At 45.7% G+C, this 23974-nt stretch overlaps 1 protein-coding gene across 4 annotated transcripts in view; it reads left to right on the forward strand.

Annotated features, from left to right (window-relative positions):
- tmem132e (transmembrane protein 132E) overlaps positions 1 to 23974 on the forward strand; it is a 342045-nt gene that overhangs the window by 311603 nt on the left and 6468 nt on the right. For all 4 annotated transcript variants that reach the window (XM_037119152.1, XM_037119153.1, XM_037119154.1 and 1 more), the window contains exons 6-8: positions 442 to 647; positions 9791 to 10070; positions 20285 to 20479. In XM_037119152.1, the coding sequence (XP_036975047.1) occupies positions 442 to 647; positions 9791 to 10070; positions 20285 to 20479 (681 nt within the window). The remainder of the gene's footprint in view (positions 1 to 441; positions 648 to 9790; positions 10071 to 20284; positions 20480 to 23974) is intronic.

Consider the following 23974-nt stretch of genomic DNA (forward strand, 5'->3'; position numbering starts at 1 on the left):
TGTGTTCCTCTGTCTGTTCTGCCTCCATGTCTGTAAATCATCTCTGAGGTGTGATAGAGGTTGAGGAGTCTGTGTTGGCAGAACCTTTTTATAACACTAACCAAGTGATTTTTTCCCCCTGAACCGAGCCGGACCACGAGCACAGAGAAACACAAAAAGACATGAAGTTGATCCATATTCTGTGCTTTGTTTAATTGTTGGCTAACTGATTCTTTCAGACAACATCTAGTGTTTTATGTGCTGTGAACTTTCACACCTCACATCTCTGCTGTATATTTGCTCTGCACATAGTATCAACCTTGAGAAGCTCTGTGATGAATTGTGGTGCTGACAGCTGCGTCCATACTGTGCCATATATCATCACACGTCACTGACATCCTCCCCCACCGCCGTGACCATTACCATATAGATGGTCTGACTTCTGACCCTGATCTGTCCCAGGTGTCCATGAATTGTGACTACGTGTTCGTCAACGGGAAAGAGACGCGGGGGTCCATGAACGCGAGGGTCATCTTCAGCTACGAGCACCTGAGCGCGCCGCTGGAGCTGACCGTCTGGGTGCCCAAACTTCCTCTGCAGGTGGAACTTTCTGACAACAACCTGAGCTTCATCAAAGGCTGGAGGGTCCCCATCCTGCCCGACCGGAGGTGAGGCACCGTCACTACTCATGGTTCTGTCTCACACCTCTGTGCTGTCTGTCCTCCCCTCGTCTGTACTGGAGGGGACGGAGCAACAGAGGAGGCATTATGTACTATATTTATCCATAATCAGCAGAGGACTGATGATTGGCTCCAATTAGACGTTCTGTCTCAGGTACACGGCAGAACTGTTCTCACACATCCAGGCATGAGGTTGTTGTCACGTTTGTGTCGTTCCCATCTGAACCCTCAACACACTTAGACTCTGAGCACCAACACAGGAAGCTGCCCGCTGAACATCTGTTGTCCTGTGAGGGACATAATGAAGCTTTTGGACGAACAAGAAGGTCGTCTGGAGGGTGACTGAGGACTCAGAGTGCTGCTCTGCTGTCGATGTAGGACGACAGCAGAGCAGCACATGAAATCTGAAATTGAAAAACAACCTCATAATATCATGAATCTAAAGTCAGACTCTGTGTCTTCATGTGTCTCTGTCCACATGAACTTAATATATGGAGAGCTCCAACAAAATGGTCTTCAGTGGATTCACTGACCGGATGTTATATTTCTGTTTGCTGATTCGGGGGTTTTCAGGGTCCAGTGTTTACAGAGACATCTCAGTGTGTGATCCTCAAAGATCCGCTGTGAAGCTTCTTTATATCGTCTGTATCTTTGACAAATACAAACATATCACCACCTTCCAGTGAGTCAGGTCGATTAGCTCCCAGCTTGACTTCTTTCATCCATACAAACATTTAATCACTCCTGTTGGTTTCACAGCAGAGTGAAACAACATGTAAACATCATAAAGCACTTTTTATTGAAGAAAGACCAGCGTGCTGTCTGTAGGAGTTACAGCTCCTCTTCATCAGTCAGTCGGCAGCGACACACTTACAGGCTGCGTGTCCTCTGAACACAGCATTTAAACACAGAGCTCATTCAGGAACATTAAAGTCTGTTTAACCACAAACTTCTACAAGAATTCCCCTGCGGCTCTGACAGGAAACGCTTTCAGATCCAGATCAGGGCGTCGCTAGGAGTGCAAAACATCCGGAGCTTTAGCCCCGCAGACAGTGCTGCCTCAGTTACCTGAAAAAGTAATCTGATTACTGATTACTCCTTTAGAAAGTGCAGCCAGCACAGAATGTACAAAGAACCTTAATATTCTCATCTTTAGCTGACACAAACTCAAAATAATGACTGTGTTGCATCTCTCTCCTCCCTCCATTGTTGCTTGTGTTTGTGTCGACTCCCCGAGACGAAGAAGAAAAATATATATTCTTACTGAGGAAAATGACAAAAAGCACAGTAGCACACAGTGACTTAAATAAGAAACTCTAATCTGATTACTGGTTTGGAAATATTAACACATTAGATTACTCCTTACTGAAAGAAGGTGTTTTTATTCATATATTTTTTTATATGTTTTTATTATAAGAATTTTTATATTTGACATGGACATATGCCCATATATAATTGTTCTTTATTTTAATGATCAACCTAAATGAGCAGCAGGTTTTGCTAAAATACAACAAAACAAACTACAAAATATATGTGTATGCCTAGAAAATAACAGCAACATAATCCACAAAGATAATAAATATACAATCAATGATGATATTTACAAGATTTAAGGATCAGCTGCAAAGTTAACACAAACAAATATGCAAAAACACCAGAGACGTCCGTCACTCACCGCACTGAAATAACACATGGTGTCATAACATGTCGTGTCTCTACACAGTTACAACACAGTTTCTTCACTGCAGATGAGTTTGGGAACTATTGATACGTTGACGTTTGACTGATCAGACGTGAGGACGGTTCATTTATCACAGCAGATCCATCTTTTAATATATTTCATGATCAGGACACCAGGTTTGTTCCTGCTCACTGTAAAGGATCAGGGCTGATCGTCGTGCTCCTCACGTTACAGACGCTCTCGTCAATAGAAGGAATCCAGCAGCAATAAAAACACAGAAGAGCTTTTTCCTCCGAACATTAAAGAATAAAGTGTGCAGAAGACGTCTCTGTGTGGGAGGTTCTGGCTGCTGGAGTCAGGACCTGATGAGAAACACGCTCTCAGGTTAAAGAACCTGAGCTCATTAAAATATCTGTGTATTCATGTCATGCATGGAGCGGCAACAAACAGGCCCACAACCCTTCATTTAGGAAATGTTTAATGGCAGCATTAGGACTGACGCGGGCGGCTGCTGTCGCTGCTGCTGGAGTACATCACCGGCGACCGGATCCATTTCTACCAGACCTGAATACAAATGGCATGTTTAAGGAGCTGTGTGAAGAATTAAGGTATTTCCAATGACCTAGAGTGCTTGGAAAACATCTTGCATCGCCTCATCTCTCTAAGATCCCCAACGGGCTATAATGGGCTGGAGATGTATATTATTCTAACGTGTAAAATGTGTCTTAAATCCTCATTTTAGCACCATTCATTCATTTTACTCAGTGGCTGTAGGAACCTGCAGACGATCAGACGGGTCGTGTTTGTCACCCTGTTGATCGGGTTGATCACACGGTTCAACTCTCATGAGCAACATTACCTTTATATTCCTACACTCCCTCAGTATGTTCTGTGTTCAGTTTTATGGGCTGCTTAGTTCTATACACAGAAACCAGCTGGTTAGAGTTCAGAAAACATCATGTTTCAGCTCAAAGAACCTGATTTTATCTCCACAAACATGGCTGGAAAATGTCCTGACGTCTTTTCAGAAATGTCCAGATGTTGTCACCACAGAAACAGCTGCAGAAATCCTCACATCTCATTAAAATAATCAGCTGTGTGGCCACAAACTGGCTACAAAGATAACCGGGTTAGTTCTGCTGGCGGCGCTGAGAGCTGAGCAGGTCCGAGCCAGTTAGAGCAGAACCTGCAGCTGAGGAAATATTCACTGTGTGCTTTATGTGAGATGCTCACACGATGTTGTGTTGTGTTGTGTTGTGTTGTGTTGTGTTGTGTTGACTGTTTGTCTCAAACCAATCGGTGCACTTTGAAAGTTTCTGTGTGTCTCCACAATTCTTCCAGCCCATTTTGTTTGCATCTGACTTCGCTGTGCCTCCATGAAAACAGCCATCAAAGACCCCTCGTGAGCTATTTTAGTGCTCGATGATTGCCACACCGCCGGGCCGGAGGAATTCATTCCACTGCAGCTGAAGCATTGCTTTCTTGCGTGCTGTCATTTGGATTTACTGAGTGTATGTAATTTTCTTCTCCCTGTAGTTCAGACAAAGAGGGCTGCTATCATTCTGGATGGTGCTACATTCACATCCTGATGAGACGCCTCTTCCCACAGGAGTCTTTGTTTGCAGTCATAATCCTGCTGCTGGACGCGTCCTGTGATGTATGGATATTGCTCTTTTTGTTCCAGTGCTGCAGCAGAACCAGCGCCTGTTCTGTATCTTAACATTCAGACCCATGTAGCATGTCGCAGCGACGGCCTCCCGCAGACGTCTGCTCCTCCTGATTGATCGATTCGTTTGTTCTGTATTGAAAACAGCCATCGTCTTATTTCAGGGTAATTGCGCTCGCTGTCGATGTCGAGACTCTCGTGAATCACAGAGTCTGAAAAGTAATAAAGCCGTCACCAAAAACACATCCATCACATGTAACACAGCCGCACGGAGGCCGGTGTGGTAAACACATATTTCACACATTAGATGTAAGAAACAAGACGTGATGACATCAGTTTGTATGCTGACAACACAAATCCAATCAAGGTCCATTTACCAGCCGGTTCTGCTGCTCTCGACGGCATCACACGGTCCTCCTCAGACGGGTCACGTGCACAGTTGCCATGGAAATGAAGGCGACTTGAAAGTGAAGCGTTACAGCTCATGTTGACCTTAAAATGTCACAGACAGGCTCATGTGATTTTTAGATTTCACATTACTTTTAAAAGTCAGGGTCGACGACAGAAACCAGTTTAAGACGCTGAGCTGCGATCAGAACCTCCTGGTTTGAGTCCAACGGGTGACCTGAGACCTGAACGGTAGTGTGTGTGTGTGTGTGTGTGTGTGTGTGTGTGTGTGTGTGTGTGGGGTGAGCTGTGAGTCCTGACGTCTGCTGGTTGGACACAGAAGGAAACAGCATTTTTATGTTAAATACCTCCAATTTGATTTGTAATTCTCAGGACAGAGTTGAGAATAATTCTCTCCTCTGATGTGAATCTGTGGCATAAATTAATATTCATCAGTTTCTCTTCAGTTATTCATTGTGTGACCGTCTCCCTCAGAGAGGCTGAGACACCACTCTCTCCTTGCTGATTGACGTCGGCGACGCACTTTACAACGTTCATATAAACGCTCATTAGAAACAGGAACAATTATTTCCAGGATGTCTGAAATTAGTAGTACTTCTTTCTCTTTCCTCCGTCTGTCAGCGACTCGCCGAGGACGATGAGGAGCAACATTACAGCAGAACGTTTGTCACAAATCAAAATACAGGATCGATGTGAAACCAGGAGGAAACCCAGAACAATCAGGAAGGTCGGTCAGACCGGGTCAGAGTCCTGAGTGTCATCATCCCCTCACTTCCTGTCGGCTCTCTACTGCCTCTGATTTAAACAAAGAAGGTTAAAATACCACAAAATTAACATTTTACACAAGATGAAGAGTAGATGTGCTGCACCATCACTGTGATGTCATGACTCACTGTGATGTCATGACTCACTGTGATGTCATGACTCACCGTCCTGTAGGAAAAGCGTTTGTTTGGTGTTCATTGCAGAAACGCTGCCACCTACTGGCCTGTCATGTATGCTGCAGCATCATCAGCCGTTTGTGTGGATCAGGAGCAGCGTTTTCATGACATTCTCATGTGAACACAGAACTTTATTAAAGCTCAGACGTTCTGAAACAGCATGTAAAGACAGAGGCCGCCTGGTGGTCAGAGGTGAGATGTGACCTGACTAAACAGTGACCACTAAGTTACAAACATCGCAATACATCATAACATGTGACCTGTGTGTCAGCAAGCTTTATTTTGAAAGTCTAACAGGATGTAGGATATGACAGATTACTGCTGAGAGATGTGCTGGAGTCAGAACACGCTGCTTCATGTATCAAACTCAAACTTTAGTCCTTGAGACTTGAACCTGAGTGTCCACACTTGAGATTTGTGATTTGCAAAACAACAACCTGGACGAGAGCCATCGATGCAACAAGACGAGAGCCAACAACCTGCCGACGGGACGGGCAGGACGGGCAGGACGGGCAGGACGGATGGTACGAGCTGCCAGAGAGGCGGACGGACAGACAGACGGACAAACGGATGAGCTTTGCTGTGACTCTGAGGACTGACAGCTTCTCTCCATGTCGAGCTTCGTTATGGACGCTGATAAGGAATGACATGATGTTTTCAAGGTGTTGTACGTGACACCATAGAAGAAGAAGAGCTCCGATACAATGCAGAGTGGCTCATTAGTCGTCTCGAACACCAAATCACGCTGATTATCTGACGCTGCTGAAGCTGTGATTGTCTTTTCATTAAGTCGCTCTCCTTTACTCAACCTCCAGCACTCCCTCGCCTCCTCCACTCTTTTGTTTCCCTCTGTTCTCTCTCTCTCTCTCTGTCTCCGTCCTCTGTTCCTTCTCTTGTGCAACGTGACACATTGTGAACTTCATGCACAGCGAGGTCTCCGGCCTGCACTGGGCCGCTGCTACAGTGCAGCAGAATTGCTCACTGGCTGCATTATCCAGTAACATGCTCTAAAAGAGGAAGGAAAGTGTAATCGGGCGGGCAGCCGTGTGCACTGAAGCTTCAGCGTGTTCGTTTTTATCAGAGACTCTAATAAGAACAGACAATATTCTTCTGGGGGAGAAAAAATATCAACCTTATTTTCAGGTACAGACTGAGGAAGGTAAACTTTCTCTGACCTGAGCTCACAGCGGTGAAACTCCTTGACAGAGACAGAGAGAGTCTGACTGTCTCACCAGGTTTCTCTCTGCCTGTAACTGGATGAGTAAGTGAGTGTGCAGCCTCAACGTCTGCTGCTGCAGAGGCAACTCACTTACCTGAAGCACAGCAGCTCCTGCATGTCCTCCAGCTGCTGGCAGTCCACCGCACACCGCAGGGGTCCAGACCAGTCCAGACCACATCCAGACCAGTCCAGACCACATCCAGACCAGTCCAGTCCAGTCCAGACTAGTCCAGACCACATCCAGACCAGTCCAGTCCAGTCCAGACCAGTCCAGACCACATCCAGACCAGTCCAGTCCAGTCCAGACTAGTCCAGACCACATCCAGACCAGTCCAGTCCAGTCCAGACCAGTCCAGTCCAGTCCGGACCACATCCAGTCCAGTCCAGACTAGTCCAGACCACATCCAGACCAGTCCGGACCACATCCAGACCAGTCCGGACCACATCCAGACCACGTCCACACGTCCAGGCCACAGAGCTGATGTGGACCAGACAGAGTTATTCAGTTTGAATATAGTTATTTGATCTGTCTTTGATTTACCAGCCCAGTCACCAGAGTAAAATATTTGACATTTCTGCAAACCACCATTCAAATCGTATCACGTATCACGTTTCGTATGACGGAGATGATGGTGGAGCTGTGTGTAGGTGATGCAGCTGTGTAGTCAGAGACCGCTGTTAGAGCGTGAAACCACCGGATGTCTGAACATGATGTTGGCCACAGTTCACACTCACATCATGAGCTGCGTCTGAAGTTCAGCGTGACAGATCAGCTTCTTCTGCTCACACCTGCTCATTAAAACAGTTATTTTCAACACAGTCTATTTTAAAGTTTATCTGATTTTATTCTCTCAGTTCTTTACAGTGATTTGACTCCCAGGTGGTCGAACTCAACCACACAGAAACACTCACACTGTGTGAGAGATGATAAAACCGTCGTCTGACTTTAAGAACCTTCGTCCTTCAGGTCTGAAAGTTTAGAAGCCGTCATAAACACAAAGTATTGTAAATTAACTCAAACAATTATACTGCAACATTGCATGCTTATATTAAGTCAGAGTTAATATGCAGGATTTTTACAGGGCTCAAACTGTGTGCAGTGCAGCCCGGCTGCTGTTTCACAGCCTCTCTGCTGTCTGCAGCTTCCACCCTCCACAGTGTCGACTCACGCGGCTTCTCCACATCGTACGAAAATCACAGTGACTTTAAAAGACGTTCGCATTTTTTATTCATTCAAAGTAACAAATTCAACCAGCCGTAGAGCAGAAGTGGTTGTTCCTGACCCGAGCGTAATCAGAGTTAGAGAGGTGAACTTAAAGATGCTTGAGTGAAGCTGCAGGTGCCTCCAGTGACCCGCGGACCCGACCAGAACCACGTCACCTGCAGCCAGCGCTTCCCCTGCTGCATCTAAACCACAGTACCATCAATGATCTTAATCTGGGCAGTTTCTACTCATTTTTCTTACCAGGCGGTTCTTACAGCGCGGTCCAGAATCTAATGTTAGCAGTTAATGCAGTTATTACAGCCAGCAAGTCTGTGGGGACATTTGCAGGCAGTTCTGTGGCGACTGAATCAGATATTTGAATCAAACCGTGATGTTTCCTGATGATCCGCAGCTGGTTTCTGTTCCTGGATCCAACTGGAGCGTTCACACAGCGTCGTGACGGGAGAGAAAGAAAAGATTCAACCGAAACAAACCAAACTCACCGTGGTTTTACAGAACATGAACATGACATGAACTGAACATTTATTAAAGAATAAGCAGCTGATTATTAACTGTCTGAATAACATCTACCTGCAGTCAGATGATTCGGATTATCTGAAGTAACATTTGATGACTTCCTGTGTTAGTTCTTTGAGCTGCCGTGTTGTGAGCAGAGTGCTGCAGTGCTGGTGAGGAGGTGGTGTTGAGGTGGAGGTGACGTGTGGAGAGGAGGCGTGCAGAGATGAATTAATAATCGTAGCCTGCAGGTGAGACAGGTGTGAGCGCACACGCAACAATGCATCTGGCTGCTGACTGAGAGTATTCTAAGTGTCTCTGAGCGCTCGGGACGGCAGCGCTTGGCCTGATAATGGGAGCTGCTCCCTGAATCGATGTGTAGGATATGTAGTTTGTCGGAGGCTGACAGCCCCGCCGCCTCTCCTGAATCTCAACTCGTCCTCACAGTTAATTCAAAGCAAATATTAAGCAGAGGAGCTCTTTTTAAGTGGGAGCTGGCAGATTGTCAGGCCTGCTGAGGGAAGTTGGGGAGCTCATACATCTTGTTGTGCAGCAGATTGCGCTCGGTGGGTGATGCACCTGGCATGTTTAACCCTGCTGCCCAGGGCTCCTGTGAAATAAGAAGGGCACCGGTCCAAAACTCTGCTTTTTGGTGCCGATCATTCCTTCCCTGCTGGCTCGGAGGACTTCCTCCTCATCAGAACAGACATTGTGATGGATCTGTGTGGAGTGCTGCCGAGCGTCTCATCAGTGCTATGATGTGAAATTACAAGACGAGCAGAGACCCTTAAGAACAGACGGCACAAATTGAGGCGTAGCATCGTGCCACCGAGCCGAGCGCCATTTAGCAGCAGCTGCTCGCTTTGAAGAGGCGAGGAGTTCTGATTGGTTAACTTCATAACACTCCCCTTGAGGGACTCTGCGTCTCCGTGGTGGACACGTCCAGACACACTGACCAGATCTGTGTACTGAGTTTAGTTTCACTTCAGTCACTGCTTAAAATCATCTGGTACAACATCCACAAGCTGTTCAGGAGACACTTCTGCAGCCCTGACACCTCGTTACAGAACCCTGGAGCCCGGCGGGCCGCGGGAAAACATTTTGTTTCCTGAGGCTGATCTGAGTCATTTTCTCTCCTGTGTTTATGATTTCAGACCTGCTGGGAAGAAAAGTTTTGCAGGATAATCTTCATACCTTCCTTCATTTTTTCTTCTGAAATATTTGGTTTTCCTCCTGAAATGATTTCTCTCAGTTTCACACGTCTCGTTTCTCTGAAACAATAAATCACACAGATGGAACCAAAAATGAGGGAACGTATAAAGATTATCCTGCAAACCTTTTCTTCCCAGCAGGTCTCAAATCATAAACACAGGAGAGACAAAGATTCAGATCAGACGCAGGAAACAGATCACCAGAAAGCAAAAGTCTGGACTGGCCCCTCGGGGCCTCCGTACCGTATAGTGATCTAATCACCTTCTACCTGTTTCTGCCTCCAGGAGCACCAGAGACAGCGACGCTGACGACGAAGACGACGGGCGCCCGGTGAGTCGAGGCTGCACGCTGCAGTACCAGCGGGCCCTGGTCAAGGTGCTGACCCAGTTCCACACCACCTCCACAGAGGGCACCGACCAGGTCATCACCATGCTGGGGCCCGACTGGCAGGTGGACGTCACAGACCTGGTCCAGGACTCCCTGAAGGTGGCCGACCCCAGGATAGCAGAGCTGGTGGACAGGACGGTCCTGGTGGGTCTGGAGCTGGGATCCACTGTGCTGAAGGTAAGAGGTCCAGTGTAATTTGTTTCATGACAAGTGATGATGTCAGGACTTCATGGTCTTCTTTGGTCCTGAGGTGTGTTTGGGCTCATTGTCCGGCTGCAGAACCGAGTCGAATCACAGCAAGACTAAAAGTGACCGAGGGGACGAAGCATGGAGCTCCAGCTTCTCTAGTTTCTAGATTTAAACAACCTTTATGACTCTGACAGCAGACAGCAGAGCCCTGAAACACAGAGGAAACTCTCAGAATCACCATGTTCTGATCCAATCCTGTCTGTCAGTGTGCTGCAGAGACACATTTATGAACTGATGTCAGACTTTTTAAAAGAAGCCTGTTTGTTTGATTGTTTGCGGTGATATCAGCCTAAACTTCCGTCTCTGTGTGTCTGCTATAAAACAAACCCTGTTGTCTCTGTAAGTGTCTCCGGCCGTCGATGTCCACTTGTCTCTGACGTACAGCTCACATCAATGCATCAGCCGCGACACGTTCAGAAGTCCATATAACGGCGGCGGCTCTGTTATTACTCCTGGACGGTGATTTACGTCGCTGCGCTGGTCATTTATGGGGACAGAGAGAAGTAACGGTTGGTGAGAGTTTAGATGACGGTGAGAGATCACAGTTTGAGCCTGTCAGGACGGAGAATGGTGGTCTGATGGATGCGTCTGATGATGGAGGAATAGGGAGGAAAGATATCAGTCAGCAATCCATCATTTTAAATGAGCAATGGATCATTTGTAATCTGTTGAAGGCTATGAATAATTATACATCAATTTAGCAGCAGGCCCAACTCGCCACAGCCGCTCACAGCAGAGCAAATAAATAAATTAATAAATAAATAAATGATTCCATCCATCAAACAACTTTGTTTGTATGGCTCAGAACAAGATGGAGGATTACTCACAGCTAATGTAATTAGATTACAGAGCTGAAGAAATAAAGATTCAGGGCTTCATGTTCACGTGACGTTCAGCGCGTCAGATATCCAGTCATTGATATTCAGAGGTCATCGAGGTTCAGACACTCTGCAGCCACGGTGCTACGTAACGCTAACGCCAGCATGCTAACATGCTCACAAAGACTAAACTAGCACCTTGTTGCCAAGACAACACGCTCACCTTGTCCAGCCCACAGGACACTAAAGTCCTGGTGTTCTGGCTGAACGTCCCGTCTGTGGTCCACGACTCAGAGCTTTACCTGTCGCTCTACATTGTAAAGGGGGCGGAGCCACAGTCATCATTCTGTCCAGGAAGGTTCACAGAGTTAGTTCAGGTCTTGGGATTCGTTCTTCAGGGGACGTGAACGTTTCTGTACAAACGTCTGGTAACAATGTGGAGGTAGTTCAGAGCCGTGCAGCTAACGTGGCTCATGAAAATGTTTTACAGGCAGTTTTCTGTTTCAGTTCTGTGTTACGCATCACCTCATGATGTTTAAGGCGACTGATCGCTGATCGCTGGTCACTGAGATTAAACCTGCAGCAGCTTCGTCCCTGCAGGTGTGAACGACGACTGACTGGAACGTCAGACTACTTTAGAAAATCCCTCAGTGTCCTGATAGAAGAGAAATGAGATCTCAGTGGTATCTCCGTCCTTTCAACACGAATGATTGATGGCTTACAAAACTCGAATCATGAAGAAGTCACAGTGAAAGATTTCCAGAGTGCAGAGCCGATCTCACAATGAGGAGTGAAATTATTCTGCTGATTCTGTGAGATGAGCTGTGTTCGGCTCAACAATGGCTCGCACTCAAACTTCTCCTCTGTGGGAGGATCTGAATCTTCTCTGAGTCGTCTGATTCAAACCGTCCAGCAGCTCATGAATATGAATACAGACGGAGCAGCTTCTGTCCACTCGGTGCGATGATCCCCCACATCACATCATTCTTTCTGGAGGGATTATTGAAGAATGAAGTGTTTCTGTTTGGATGTGCGTAAAGGTTAAACTGTAAAGCTCTTAATTATTGTGTAAAGTGTGAATGTCCTGTGATCTCGAGGCACAGACACTGTCTCAGAACTCAGCAAACCTGGTGGGAGTTTTAATCCAGAGGATTACTGAACAGTTGCTGCTCCTCCAAGTGAAGACGCAGCTCAGCGTGAGTCCTCTCATCTGATTACTTCATTAATATCTGCAAACACGAAGCGCTCGTCCACAGAGCAGAACACAAACCGGCCCGACTCCAATCCACAGAACCTTTAACCTCCGCAGGAAGTCACACGTCAATATTAACTGACAGAGCAGATTGTTGCCTCAGTGTGATCCTGAGCAACGTCAGCATCATGTCAGTGTGAGCCACAGTCAGAGCTCACCAGCTGGAGTGCAGTGTGTAGTACAGTGTGTACAGTGTGTAGTACAGTGTGTACAGTGTGTAGTACAGTGTGTACAGTGTGTAGTACAGTGTGTAGTACAGTGTGTACAGTGTGTAGTACAGTGTGTACAGTGTGTAGTACAGTATGTACAGTATGTACAGTGTGTAGTACAGTGTGTACAGTGTGTACAGTGTGTAGTTCAGTGTGTAGTACAGTGTGTAGTACAGTATGTACAGTGTGTAGTACAGTGTGTACAGTGTGTAGTACAGTGTGTACAGTGTGTACAGTGTGTAGTACAGTGTGTAGTACAGTATGTACAGTGTGTAGTACAGTGTGTACAGTGTGTAGTACAGTATGTACAGTGTGTACAGTGTGTAGTACAGTGTGTACAGTGTGTAGTACTGTGTGTAGTACAGTGTGTACGGTGTGTAGTACAGTGTGTACAGTGTGTAGTACTGTGTGTAGTACAGTATGTACAGTGTGTAGTACAGTGTGTAGTACAGTGTGTACAGTGTGTAGTACTGTGTGTAGTACAGTGTGTACGGTGTGTAGTACAGTATGTACTGTGTGTAGTTCAGTGTGTAGTACAGTGTGTAGTACAGTATGTACAGTGTGTAGTACAGTGTGTAGTACAGTGTGTACAGTGTGTAGTACTGTGTGTAGTACAGTGTGTAGTACAGTATGTACAGTGTGTAGTACAGTGTGTAGTACAGTGTGTACAGTGTGTAGTACTGTGTGTAGTACAGTGTGTAGTACAGTATGTACTGTGTGTAGTACAGTGTGTAGTACAGTATGTACTGTGTGTAGTTCAGTGTGTAGTTCAGCTCAGTGGACACTATATGAATGATTTGTGGTGCGGAGACTCTTCAGATTTGAGTTCTATGAATCTCCTCACACATGAATTAATGAAACACACAGATCTTCAGTGTATTAAATATTCAGACAGCATCTATAGATCCAAGATAAACATCTCTGTGGACATCGTGCAGGATGAGACGCTACATCACAACCTCTGTACCTGGATCAGTGTCTCCTGAGGACGTTCATCACATGACTTGAGTCCTTGTTAGAGTTACAGTTTTATGTTTGGAACAGGGAACTCTTGGTTAGGGTCGGGAAGGATGTGGTTTGACTTAAATACCTGGATCTGTTTCCACAAATATTGGCTTATGTTGCCACAAGTTTTCCAAATTTCTTTGATAAACAAAAATCTACAAACTGTCTGAAAATGTTCCATATTTCCACTGAAAACATCCAGATTTGTTGGCACAGCTCATCTGGAAATGATGATTTCTTTGTCCACTATATCGAGTTGTGTGGACAAAGTTACGGCTGAAATGTTGCACCATCTCATGAAAAACGTCCAGTGGCTTCACGTTCACACTGTCACTCCACCATCATCGAACGACTGACGTGACGAACTGAACGTGTCCGTGATGAAACTGCCAACGTGTGATTCCTCTAGATAACGTTGATCCGTCTAATAAAGTTAAATCGGTCCCTGTAGAACCTGTTTGACTGCAGAACAGTGTGCTGATGGTTCTGGAGCTGTGGATGGAACCTCTCTCTCACCGGGCCTGCGGAGGTTCGTCTCCCAGCTGTTGCTCTCTCTCGCTCTGCAGCGGGGGAGGATGTGTAATTGCCTGAGAGTTTACAGGACGGTAAAAGTTGAACGCGAGGGTCATGTTTTCAGTTTTTCGCTGTGTTTGAAGAGGTATTACATTTATATTTCATCAGTTCATCTCGTGGAAGAGAAGCACTTTGTGTTTTGTGCAAACAAGCATGAAGAGGCCGGATACGTCTCAGCGCTCGTCGATGTTAATTACTCTGATGGAAAGTCTAATGAAAAACGCCCGTCATCTCTGCACAGATGAAGGCTGCAGCTTGTCGACGTCAAAGTGTAACCACACTAAATTGATCCGCCGCTTAAGTCCGCAAAAAATGGATCACGGTTCAATTTACTAAAGTTCTCTTCTGAACGGAGAAGCTTTTATTTATTGATCCGAACACAGGTTACTGTCTGCTGCTGTTAGCTGAGGCTCCGCGTGTGAGACACTAATTAAACACACTTCACTTAAACAACAGTCAGAATCATAACCGCAGATGAAGTGACTCTTCACTGAGTCAAAACATGTAGACACATATCTGATTTACAGAATGCACAAGACTTCAGTACATGACCCTGAAACAGGATTAGTGTACGCTTCAACTGACTGAAGCTCTGTGATGATTTCTTAAGATCCAAATATAAAACCAAACGCTGCGTCACCGAGCACGAAGCTGAAGATGTCTTTCAGAAAATGCTCACGACTTGAAGTTAGTACAGGATGTACTTTAATCCTGCAGGAGGCAGCTTGAACTTTAAATCTCCTGCAGAGTAATAAAGCCTAATGAAAATACTCTGTCATCACAAACAGGGCTGAACAATTTTCATCTTCGCTAGAATATCAAAAATCTGCAAATATTCAGCTGCCTCATCAAAAATATCTGCTAACTAATAATTGATAATAAAAGTACTCTTGATAACTGAAAGCTGAATGCTTCTGAAACAGTGTGCGGCTCTTACAGGTTTTAACGAAGTCTTAAGGAAGTCTTAGCAAAGTCTTAACGAAGTCTTAACGAGGTCTTAACGAGGTCATAACGAGGTCCGTCTCGTTGGCGCTCACTTCTTTGATGCGTCGGCTCCTCTGTGGATGTGCGAGGACGCCTCGCTGCCCTGACGGTGACTCCTCAGGTGTGTTCCTGAGACTCTATGAGGTCTCCATGAAATATGCAGCTTTCATGAATAAATCTTCAGCTGACATCCTGCTGAACACACAGCAGAAGTATGATTTATGATTTATTGAATTCAAAGGTTTGAGAGGAGAAGGGTGGAGAAGGTAATGTGCTGCGATGTGAGTAATATCCAGCAGCACTGGTGAGAGAGCGCTCAGCGAGACTCTGCCGGTCCATCTGCTGCTCGGACTCACCGTTGATCCGCCCTTTGAAGTAGAGCCGCCACTTCCTGTGGAGGCCAACGCCACCAGTGACGGATAGACAGGATGAAGAACATGTAACTGCTGTCAGGCTCCACTTCACCTCCTCTGAAGCTGAAGGAGCTCACAGCTGCAGCAGACGTGGATCAGATGATCACTCTGGATCCGTTGGTACCGCTGTTCAGCTCAGTGAACAAACAAGCAGAGGCACTGTTCCACAATCTCTGTGCAAAAGAGTGTTTTCATTTTTCATAGATGTTAATGTGTCTGAAAAATGAAATCATGGAGCGAGAAGTACCAGCGAGACACCTCAGAGGCTAACAGCGCTAACGTTAGCCATGCTTCTGACGTGAGGGAGTCCACCCGTCTGAAACCAGAAGCAGCAGCCAGAGTTTCTCCTGATGATCACTGCAGGTTCAGACACATTATTATTAACACTAGCAGCCTCGGCTCCAGTAGAGGTGGGGTTAGTTGGTCGGCATGCCTCGGTCCAAGTTGAAATACCTCAACAAGCAGTGGATGACTGGCACCAAACTGTGAGCAGATTTTGACTTGAGAGATGCGTAACGTGACCTCCAGCAGCTGGACTTCTGTGGTTCTGAGTTCTCAGGATGAATTCTAAGAGCTCATCCCAGAACCTCTCTCCTCACATGATGGGTAATGTGGTAAAATAATAAGAGGCGAAAAGTTGGAAAACTGAGAAGAAAAGCGAGCGGCAGCGTGTCGTCAGTGAATCCACGGCGGATACACAACAAACATCACAAAGTGGTGAGAGCGAGGGAGGAAACCTTCTCCTGGGTTTTTATTCTTAATGTGATAAAGTCTTGTTTGAAGCTTAATTTCTCTCTTTAAGTGCTGCAGCTTCTCCCCGAGTATCGTTTTAAAAGCAGAAGACACATCAGAGCCGATAGAATAAATGATCCTCTGTGCCGCTGCTCCTGTCAATTTTTCATATTTGACTTTGTGGATAATTATTCAGACACAGATTCTGACAGAGCCTTTGTAACACGACTCGGACCGATCTGTCTTATTAATAACTCTAAAGCTTTGAATACAAGACACTCTCCACCATCTGTCAGTCCTGCACCTGAACTGGTTTCAGCTTCAAACTGTTCAAATTAATTTGTCAGAGATATAAAGACATAAACTGTCAGATCAGCTGCTCTCAACACAGTGTTTATTTATACATACATGCATAGAGAGTGTGACGGCTGACTTCAGATCAGCTCCTCTCTCACACACACCCTGCTCACCGTCACACCTTGGGGTCCTCTTCAGCATCACTGTACTCTGTGATTCTGGTCTGGTTCCGTTTAGTCAGTAGAACCACTTCATGTTCATGTTTGGGCTTAGATTCCTGGTTCTGATGTCCCCCGGCCTCCTTTCTGATACATGTTTGAATGTTTTATCTCGGTTGAGAGAGAAACAAGACGTTAACAAGCTGATCTGAACGAGATGAATGTTCTTGTCTGGCAGAATTATGAATTATAGAGTTGGACATCATGTTACAAATGTGCTGCCAGGAGAGGACTGAGCCTGTGAACCGGGTCATGTGAGGTGAGGTTCTTACTGTATCATTAGAGAGTGTGTGACCTACAGAACCTGGTGGTTTGGATCATCAGGAGGTGTTGAGGCTTTGGACACGTCAGACTCTGATTCAGAACCGTTCAGATTATACACAGTGAGACGTTTCAACTGGGAGACTGAAGCTGTGATTTCTCTCTCACTGTCTTCCAAACCACCAGACTCCTGGGACAGAACCAGTGGTTTTACCTTCAGAACACGGTGCTGGTCCACCTCGGCCTCCTCCGGTCCGTTACGTGTGGTTCTGCAGGGTTGAGGTGGAAAAACCACTGGTTCAGTCTGAGTCAGTTAAACAGCTTCAGTCCCTGTTGGAAAGATCTGAACACATTCTAAATATAATGTACAGCTGCAGTGTCCCGTTAACAAGGCTGTGATTTAAATCCAGTCAGATATTTATATGTTTGAACTCAGATGAGGAATAGTATCTACAGACCTCAGAGGAAACCCCTCCTGTCTCTCAGCTGCTTATTATTGAAACTAAAATGTGATTTAGTGATTGAATGTTTCTGTATTAACAGGTTTCTGTGTGCTGCTTTAATCTTCATCAGCAACAACAGGGACTGAGGGAGTTGTGAGTGAACGCGTCCTGCAGCTGCTGATCTGTGGAAGAATTAGTTTTATTAAATATCCCTGAAATTGGAAACATGACAGCTGCAGAATAAAAAGTCTGATGTGTTTCCCCGAACAAGATTAGTTTCTGTGATTAAATTCTTTAGATTGGACAATCGATGTACAACGTGCCGTGTCTCTGAGTTGTGTTCTGACATTTGTACTCATTGATTTCAATAGTATTAGATGTTGTTTTTAGTCTCTTAAATTGGGCTGTGTAAATATCAGCCACAGTGAAACACAACATGAAAAAGCAGAAAATCAATGTGAGCCAACAGTTTTCAGCGCTCGCTCTGACCTCCTGGATTTGTGTCCAGACTCGGTTTTGAGAGTGTTGTTCCTCAGGAGACGTCACTCATGAAACCACTCGTGTCCCTCATCTGGATCATCAGAACCTCTTTAACCCGAAACAAAAAGCTCCACAATTAAGTTGATGCACGGATCTGTGCTGAGGTGATCCATCACACAGCTGAGGCTCCTCATGAAAACTTTAAGAGTTTACTCCTGCATTCATTTACCATCACGCCTCAGGGTGTGTGTGTGTGTGTGTGTGTGTGTGTGCGCGCCCAGTGAACCAGAACTCTCCTCTCTGGCACATTAATCCATCACACCAAACAATATGCAGATGGAGGTGGAACCTGACGGCTGGACTTCAGCGTTCAGCTGTATGGAGCGGAGCCTCCAAACGTGTGTTCAAATTTCAGCCACATTTTTATGACTTTCTAACATTTGCCTTTGATGTTAAACAGCATGGAGACGGTACACACGACAGAAATATGTAAAGCATCGTGTGAAGGGTCGGAGAGTCGAGGTGCTGCAGAGGAGCAACACGACACAAAGATTAACAACAATTATCAAACATGAAGACATGAAGAACATGAAGGTGTCACTGTGACGTGAGCGTCCGGGTCAAAAGCAAGAAGGTCGTCAGGCAACACATGGTCACACCTGACCGAACCCTCTGGTGACGCAACCAGGAAGTGCTCCAAATTCTAGATCGTCCCATTTAACAACGGCCGACCAGGTTAACAAGGTGTCTGAGGGACTCGCCTTCAGAGACCACAGAGGCCGAGTCCTTCAGAGGACGCAGACCCTGAACTGAGTCACAGCCACAGACGACCTTCATTATACATTCACAGTAACTTCAGTCACATGACGTACGTAACATAATCAGAGTCCAGTGCTTGTTTAACCCGACGTTCATCCTCCTCCATGCACAGATTTATACAACACGTTCTTCCTCCTCTGCTGCTGTAACAATGACTCCAGCCACCAGAATAACATGAGCATGGGAGGAAATAAGCTGCTTTAACAGCCGACCAGGGGAAGTTTTTCTGATGAGGACGAGCGATATAATATTAATACATACTGATATGTAACATAGTACAGATACAACAGGAGGAGCCCCTCAGCTGCCGTGACCACGCTGTAAAAATAATACACTTAAACACTCACAGTTAACTTTAAAACCAGTCACCAGAATAAACGTAACACAATGTAGGTTTCTGCAGATATTAAAGCTTCTCTGGTGTTTAATGTCACAAGACCAGCTGGTTAGTTTAGTGAAACATCAGGTTTGTATTAAGATACCAGATATCCAGTGGTTTCACGCTGACTAATGTTGAAACACAGTCTCCAACAGTGGTCTCTGGCTTGTGTCAGCCTCCATGGAGGTGCTGCAGGTCAGCTGTGGTTAATTTCTTGTGTTGGCTAAATGTTTACTGCACATCCTCCGAGATGTTTACTGCACGGAGGAAGTAATGAAAAACCTCTCCGTCATGTAGACATTGCTCACTAAACAGCACCGAGCTGCAGAGCTTTAATAAAAAGAGACTGGCAGCCGACTGCAGTGTGTGTGTGTGTGTGTGTGTGTGTGTGTGTGTGTGTGTGTGTGTGTGTGTGCTCCAGATGAACTACATGTGAAACTACGATCAGAGACAAAGAGACAGCGGGCAACGAATGATGACATCATGCAGGAGAAGAAACCTGAGATATTGTTTAATTTTATTGTTCCAGCTATAAAAATGAAGGGACTGTAATAAATAACCGTGTTCGGAGGCAGAACTCGAGTTCACACTTCAGCTGTCGTCTTCCTGTTTCAAGGTTTGACTTGATGATGATTGGAGGAGCTTGTCAGAGCGGCGAACCCTTCACTGCTCGAGTGTACGACGCTTCATGGTGAGAAAAGCTGGAGATGAAGGTGGAAAAGATTTCCCCGTCCGACTCTGAGGACAAGGCCACTGCTTCGCTCGATGGCTCTTTACTTTGTTCAAGTCCCTCCTGACCTCTGGTTGCAATTGCAAAGTGAAATGATGATCTTTTTAAAGTGCTCAAAGTGGAGGGTGCACAGCCTGTCAAAAGCCTGGGATTACCCGGAGAGGCGAGCGCTGCTTCAAATGGTTCTGGTATTTCATGCGGTGACACTTAGATGGGCACAAGTGTTTCTGCTAACCGTCGCTTTGAGAGTGTGCAGCGGCGGCGGCGGCGGCTTCAGAAGCAGCTCGTCATCTGATTGCTGATGGAATCTGTCTGGAGTGTTTTTTTCTGTTTGTTTTTCTGGCTGATAGACGGAGAGACGTTGACACATGGCTTCAAGACGCACTGCAACAAACAACAGCACAGAGCACTTTAATCCAAAATTGGCTTGTCACGGGCTTTATGAGCTGCACAGAGACAATAAAGCTGTTGTCTATTCTGGACCCTCTGTCATGTGGAGAAACAATAACAGAGCTCCTTCTCTCTGCAGGTGGAGTCTCCGCTGGCCGTGGACGCGGTGTTGGGAGAGTCGGCCTTCTCGGTCACAGATGACAAGGTTTCCATCACAGAGATGCGTGTTCACGCCGTCTCAGGCCTCACGCTGTCGCTGCAGCCAAGTCCAGGAAACAGCCACACCATGGTGGCCAAGGCAGCCGGCGTCCAGACGCTCACCGCTCCCAAACAGGTACGACACGACAAGACACAACACGCCAAGACACGACACGACAAGACACAACACGACAAGACACAACACGCCAAGACACAACACGACAAGACACAACACGACAAGACACGACACGACAAGACACGACACGACAAGACACAACATGACAAGACACAACACAACATCAAAATACTTGATCACATTTTATAGACCAAACAACTTATCGATTAATTCAGACAACAATCAACAATTATCAAATGAATCTGATTGATAGCAGCAACATTCAAACTTCTATAGATATCGTGATGATGTCATCATCATCATCATCATGACTTCGTTTGGCCACGATGATCGTAGTGAAAATCTCAGTGTGACGTCATCGTGACCTTAAGCGTCTTTCAGTTACAATAGATGGTGAAGCAGAAATGATGATTAATACTGATCATCATGAACAGCACTTATCTAGTTTTACCAGATTCTGCAGCCCAAACATTGATATTCACTGAGAAGCATGTTGGTCACAGTCGAGGTTTCTCAGCGAGCTCCAGCTGATTCAGTGTTGATTTCTCCTGAGACGTCGTTTCACTCTCAGATAAAATCAGCTTGTCAGAAAACACAGATGTGTGTCGTCCGTTTGATCGTTTGTTCAGTGGAAGGTTTGTAGAAAGATGATACCAGCTATTTTGTTTTGTTTTCACAGCTCAACATTTAATATTTCATCTAAAATAAATAAATGTATCATAAATATGGAACTCTAAAGGCTGTGAGCAGCCAACAAGAGGCTCCAGGAGCAGATCTGTACATTAATGTGAAACGACATTATGTGAAGCTCACATGAGGACTGAGAACGTTACAGCTGTGAAGAAACAAACGTGAGGCTTCACGCTGTGCAGGTGCATGAGCAGGCCGGAGAGCAGCCGTCCGTCAGTCAGGAGGTCGATGGTTTGATGACTTTATAAATATGTCCTGCAGGCTTCCAATACTATCCTGTAATATGTGCAAATTAAAGCCTGTTGTCAGTTCTGAGCTGACTTGGAAACAACGTCCACATTCTTCAGATGAACGACGGCGTGCAGAACCAGTTTTAAACATGGATTCAAAGGGAAGCTGCTCACTGAGGATGGTTCTGCTGGGGCTTAAATCTCCAGGGACTTAATGCAGATGAACAAAACGACCCACTAATTAACAAAAAGTGTGCGTGTGTGCTGAAGCTAACCGGGCTCGTTCCCCAACAACCCTCAGACTCACTGAGAAGAAATGTGAGACGTCTTCAGAGCTGCATGAAATATTCACAGAGCATTTTAGTTTGCAAAACACACGACAACAGCAGAAAAATATTCAGGTGGAACTGCAGCCGCTGCTCCATACTGATGAAGCTACGTGAGCGCTGACGGTGAAGTCAGCAGCCGACTCCCTGAGAGAAATAATAATCTCTGCCTGAGAAGTCCGTCCTGATTGGTGGAGTTAGCTCATGTGTCTCCTCTCGTTGTGGCGTCTGATTCTTGACATTCTTCAAATGTGTTTTATTTTATTAAAAGCCAACAGAACAAGTCAGGTCCTCTCAGGTCAGAGCCTGTTCTGTGTGGTATCAGATCTGCAGCGTCTCCTTCCTCTCTCAGTCCTCACTGTGTGTTCTGAGCACTGAAATCAAGTTTATTTGCAAATCCCCTCAGTGTCTCCGTATCAACAAGCTCTAGGTTCACTTCACAGTAATACAATTATTTCCCAGCTAAATCTTTTAAGCTGCAGTCGGCATTGTTAGTAAGGACAGCAGATAAAGGCAGCTGCACTGAACTAATAAGTATCCTTGGTGCTGTTTTATCACAACCTCCATATTAGCTCCGCCGCTGGAAATATTTCTGATTCGTCCGTTTACCAGGATGGATTTTACTGCTGGAGTGAGACATGAGACGCAGCCGCCACCTCGTCACGCAGGAGGACGGATCTCTGCTGCGCTCTGCGAGGAATTCATTGGCAGCCCTGCTTCACCTAGGGAAAAGTGTGTGTGTGTGTGTGTGTGTGTGTGTGTGTGTGTGTGTGTGTGTGTGTGTGTGCACGTGTGTGTGCACGTGTGTGTGTGCACGTGCGTGTGCATGTGTGTGTGTGCTCTTTTCCTGCCTCATCCATTCATTGGCCTGCAAGTTGCTAAAAATGCAACGACAACCCCATCAAGCATCAGCGAGAGAGAGGCGAGCATTAAATTCCAATTTTTCTTGCTTTCCGCTTCTTGGCCACCTTGAAATTTAATTATTGTAATGTATTGTCCTAAGTGCTCTCCAAGGCCGGGCCATAAAAGGCAGCCAATTCCTCTGCCGGCAGAGCTCTCAGAGGAGTACTGGAGCTATTTCAAGCCATTTGATTCTGTTTCACAGGAAAACTTTCTAAATGTCCTCTATTACTGCAGAAATGAATGAACACATAAACTATGGATGGGCAGAGTTGGACAATCAAGGTCTCTCTGCATCAGTCTCTTTTCCACTTGACAAAGTTCAGGCTCTCAGAAGTGAAAGCTTCGGTCCTGAAGGTTCATCATAAAACCCTTCTCTGTGTGACTCGCTCGCTCTGATAAAGTTCTGGATGGTGTCGCTACGACTCAACGTCACGAACACGTCTCACAACACGATGCTGGCAGAGGATTTTATGTGTTTGTGCACATTTTATAATCCAGGCGGTTAATGTTCAGATTTATTCCAGATGAAGACAAATCAGACCAAGTGAGGAAGTCTTCATCCTGCTGACATGCACAGATTAAATGAGGATTAATTGGTAGTAGAGGAGTGTGTGTCATGTAATGGTGTAACAGTCTCATCTGTATGTCTGCTCAGACTACGGTGGCCCAGAGGGTCAAAACATAACCACATTTCAGAGAACATGACATTTCACCAATACAACAGCAGAAACATTCCAACAGGAATTCTTCAGAAAACACATTTTAAAAATCACAACAACATTTAGGAAACACAACCACTTTTCAGAAAATACAACATTTCAGTTTTTCTGAAATGATGGATGTTGACTGATATTGTCTTGGTAGTAATGTGTGTTCTGAGCCTCCGGGCCACCGTATTCTTTTCTTTAAGAGTGACTGTGTGTGAACTGGATCCACACAGAACATCTCGTACTGAGCGTTTCTGTGTGGAAGCAGCCGCTCGTTGTTTGCTCCTTCATCAGACTTTTGGTGGCAGTCAGCTCATAAAAACAGATATTTCATATTTAATGTATTATTGAAATCATCCTTATGATTTGAATAATACATTCAGTCACGCTGAGATGACAGAGGTCTGGCTCGTATTCAGTCTTGTCTCAGACCACAGAACCAGGTGTGCGTCTGCTCTTTGCCACATCAGAACAGAACAAAGCTGTCGGCCCGTTTCAGAGGCCGCAGGTTTCCTCCACACGGTGGGCTGATGTTTAAACCAGCCGCTGTCAGACGCAGCCGTGATCACACCACAGTGTCGTGGTCTGTCAGGTCACCTGCGTGGTTTCTCTATATGGAGAGTGAAGAATGATAAAACT

Source organism: Acanthopagrus latus, chromosome 13, assembly GCF_904848185.1.
Source record: "Acanthopagrus latus isolate v.2019 chromosome 13, fAcaLat1.1, whole genome shotgun sequence".
Taxonomy (NCBI): domain Eukaryota; kingdom Metazoa; phylum Chordata; class Actinopteri; order Spariformes; family Sparidae; genus Acanthopagrus; species Acanthopagrus latus.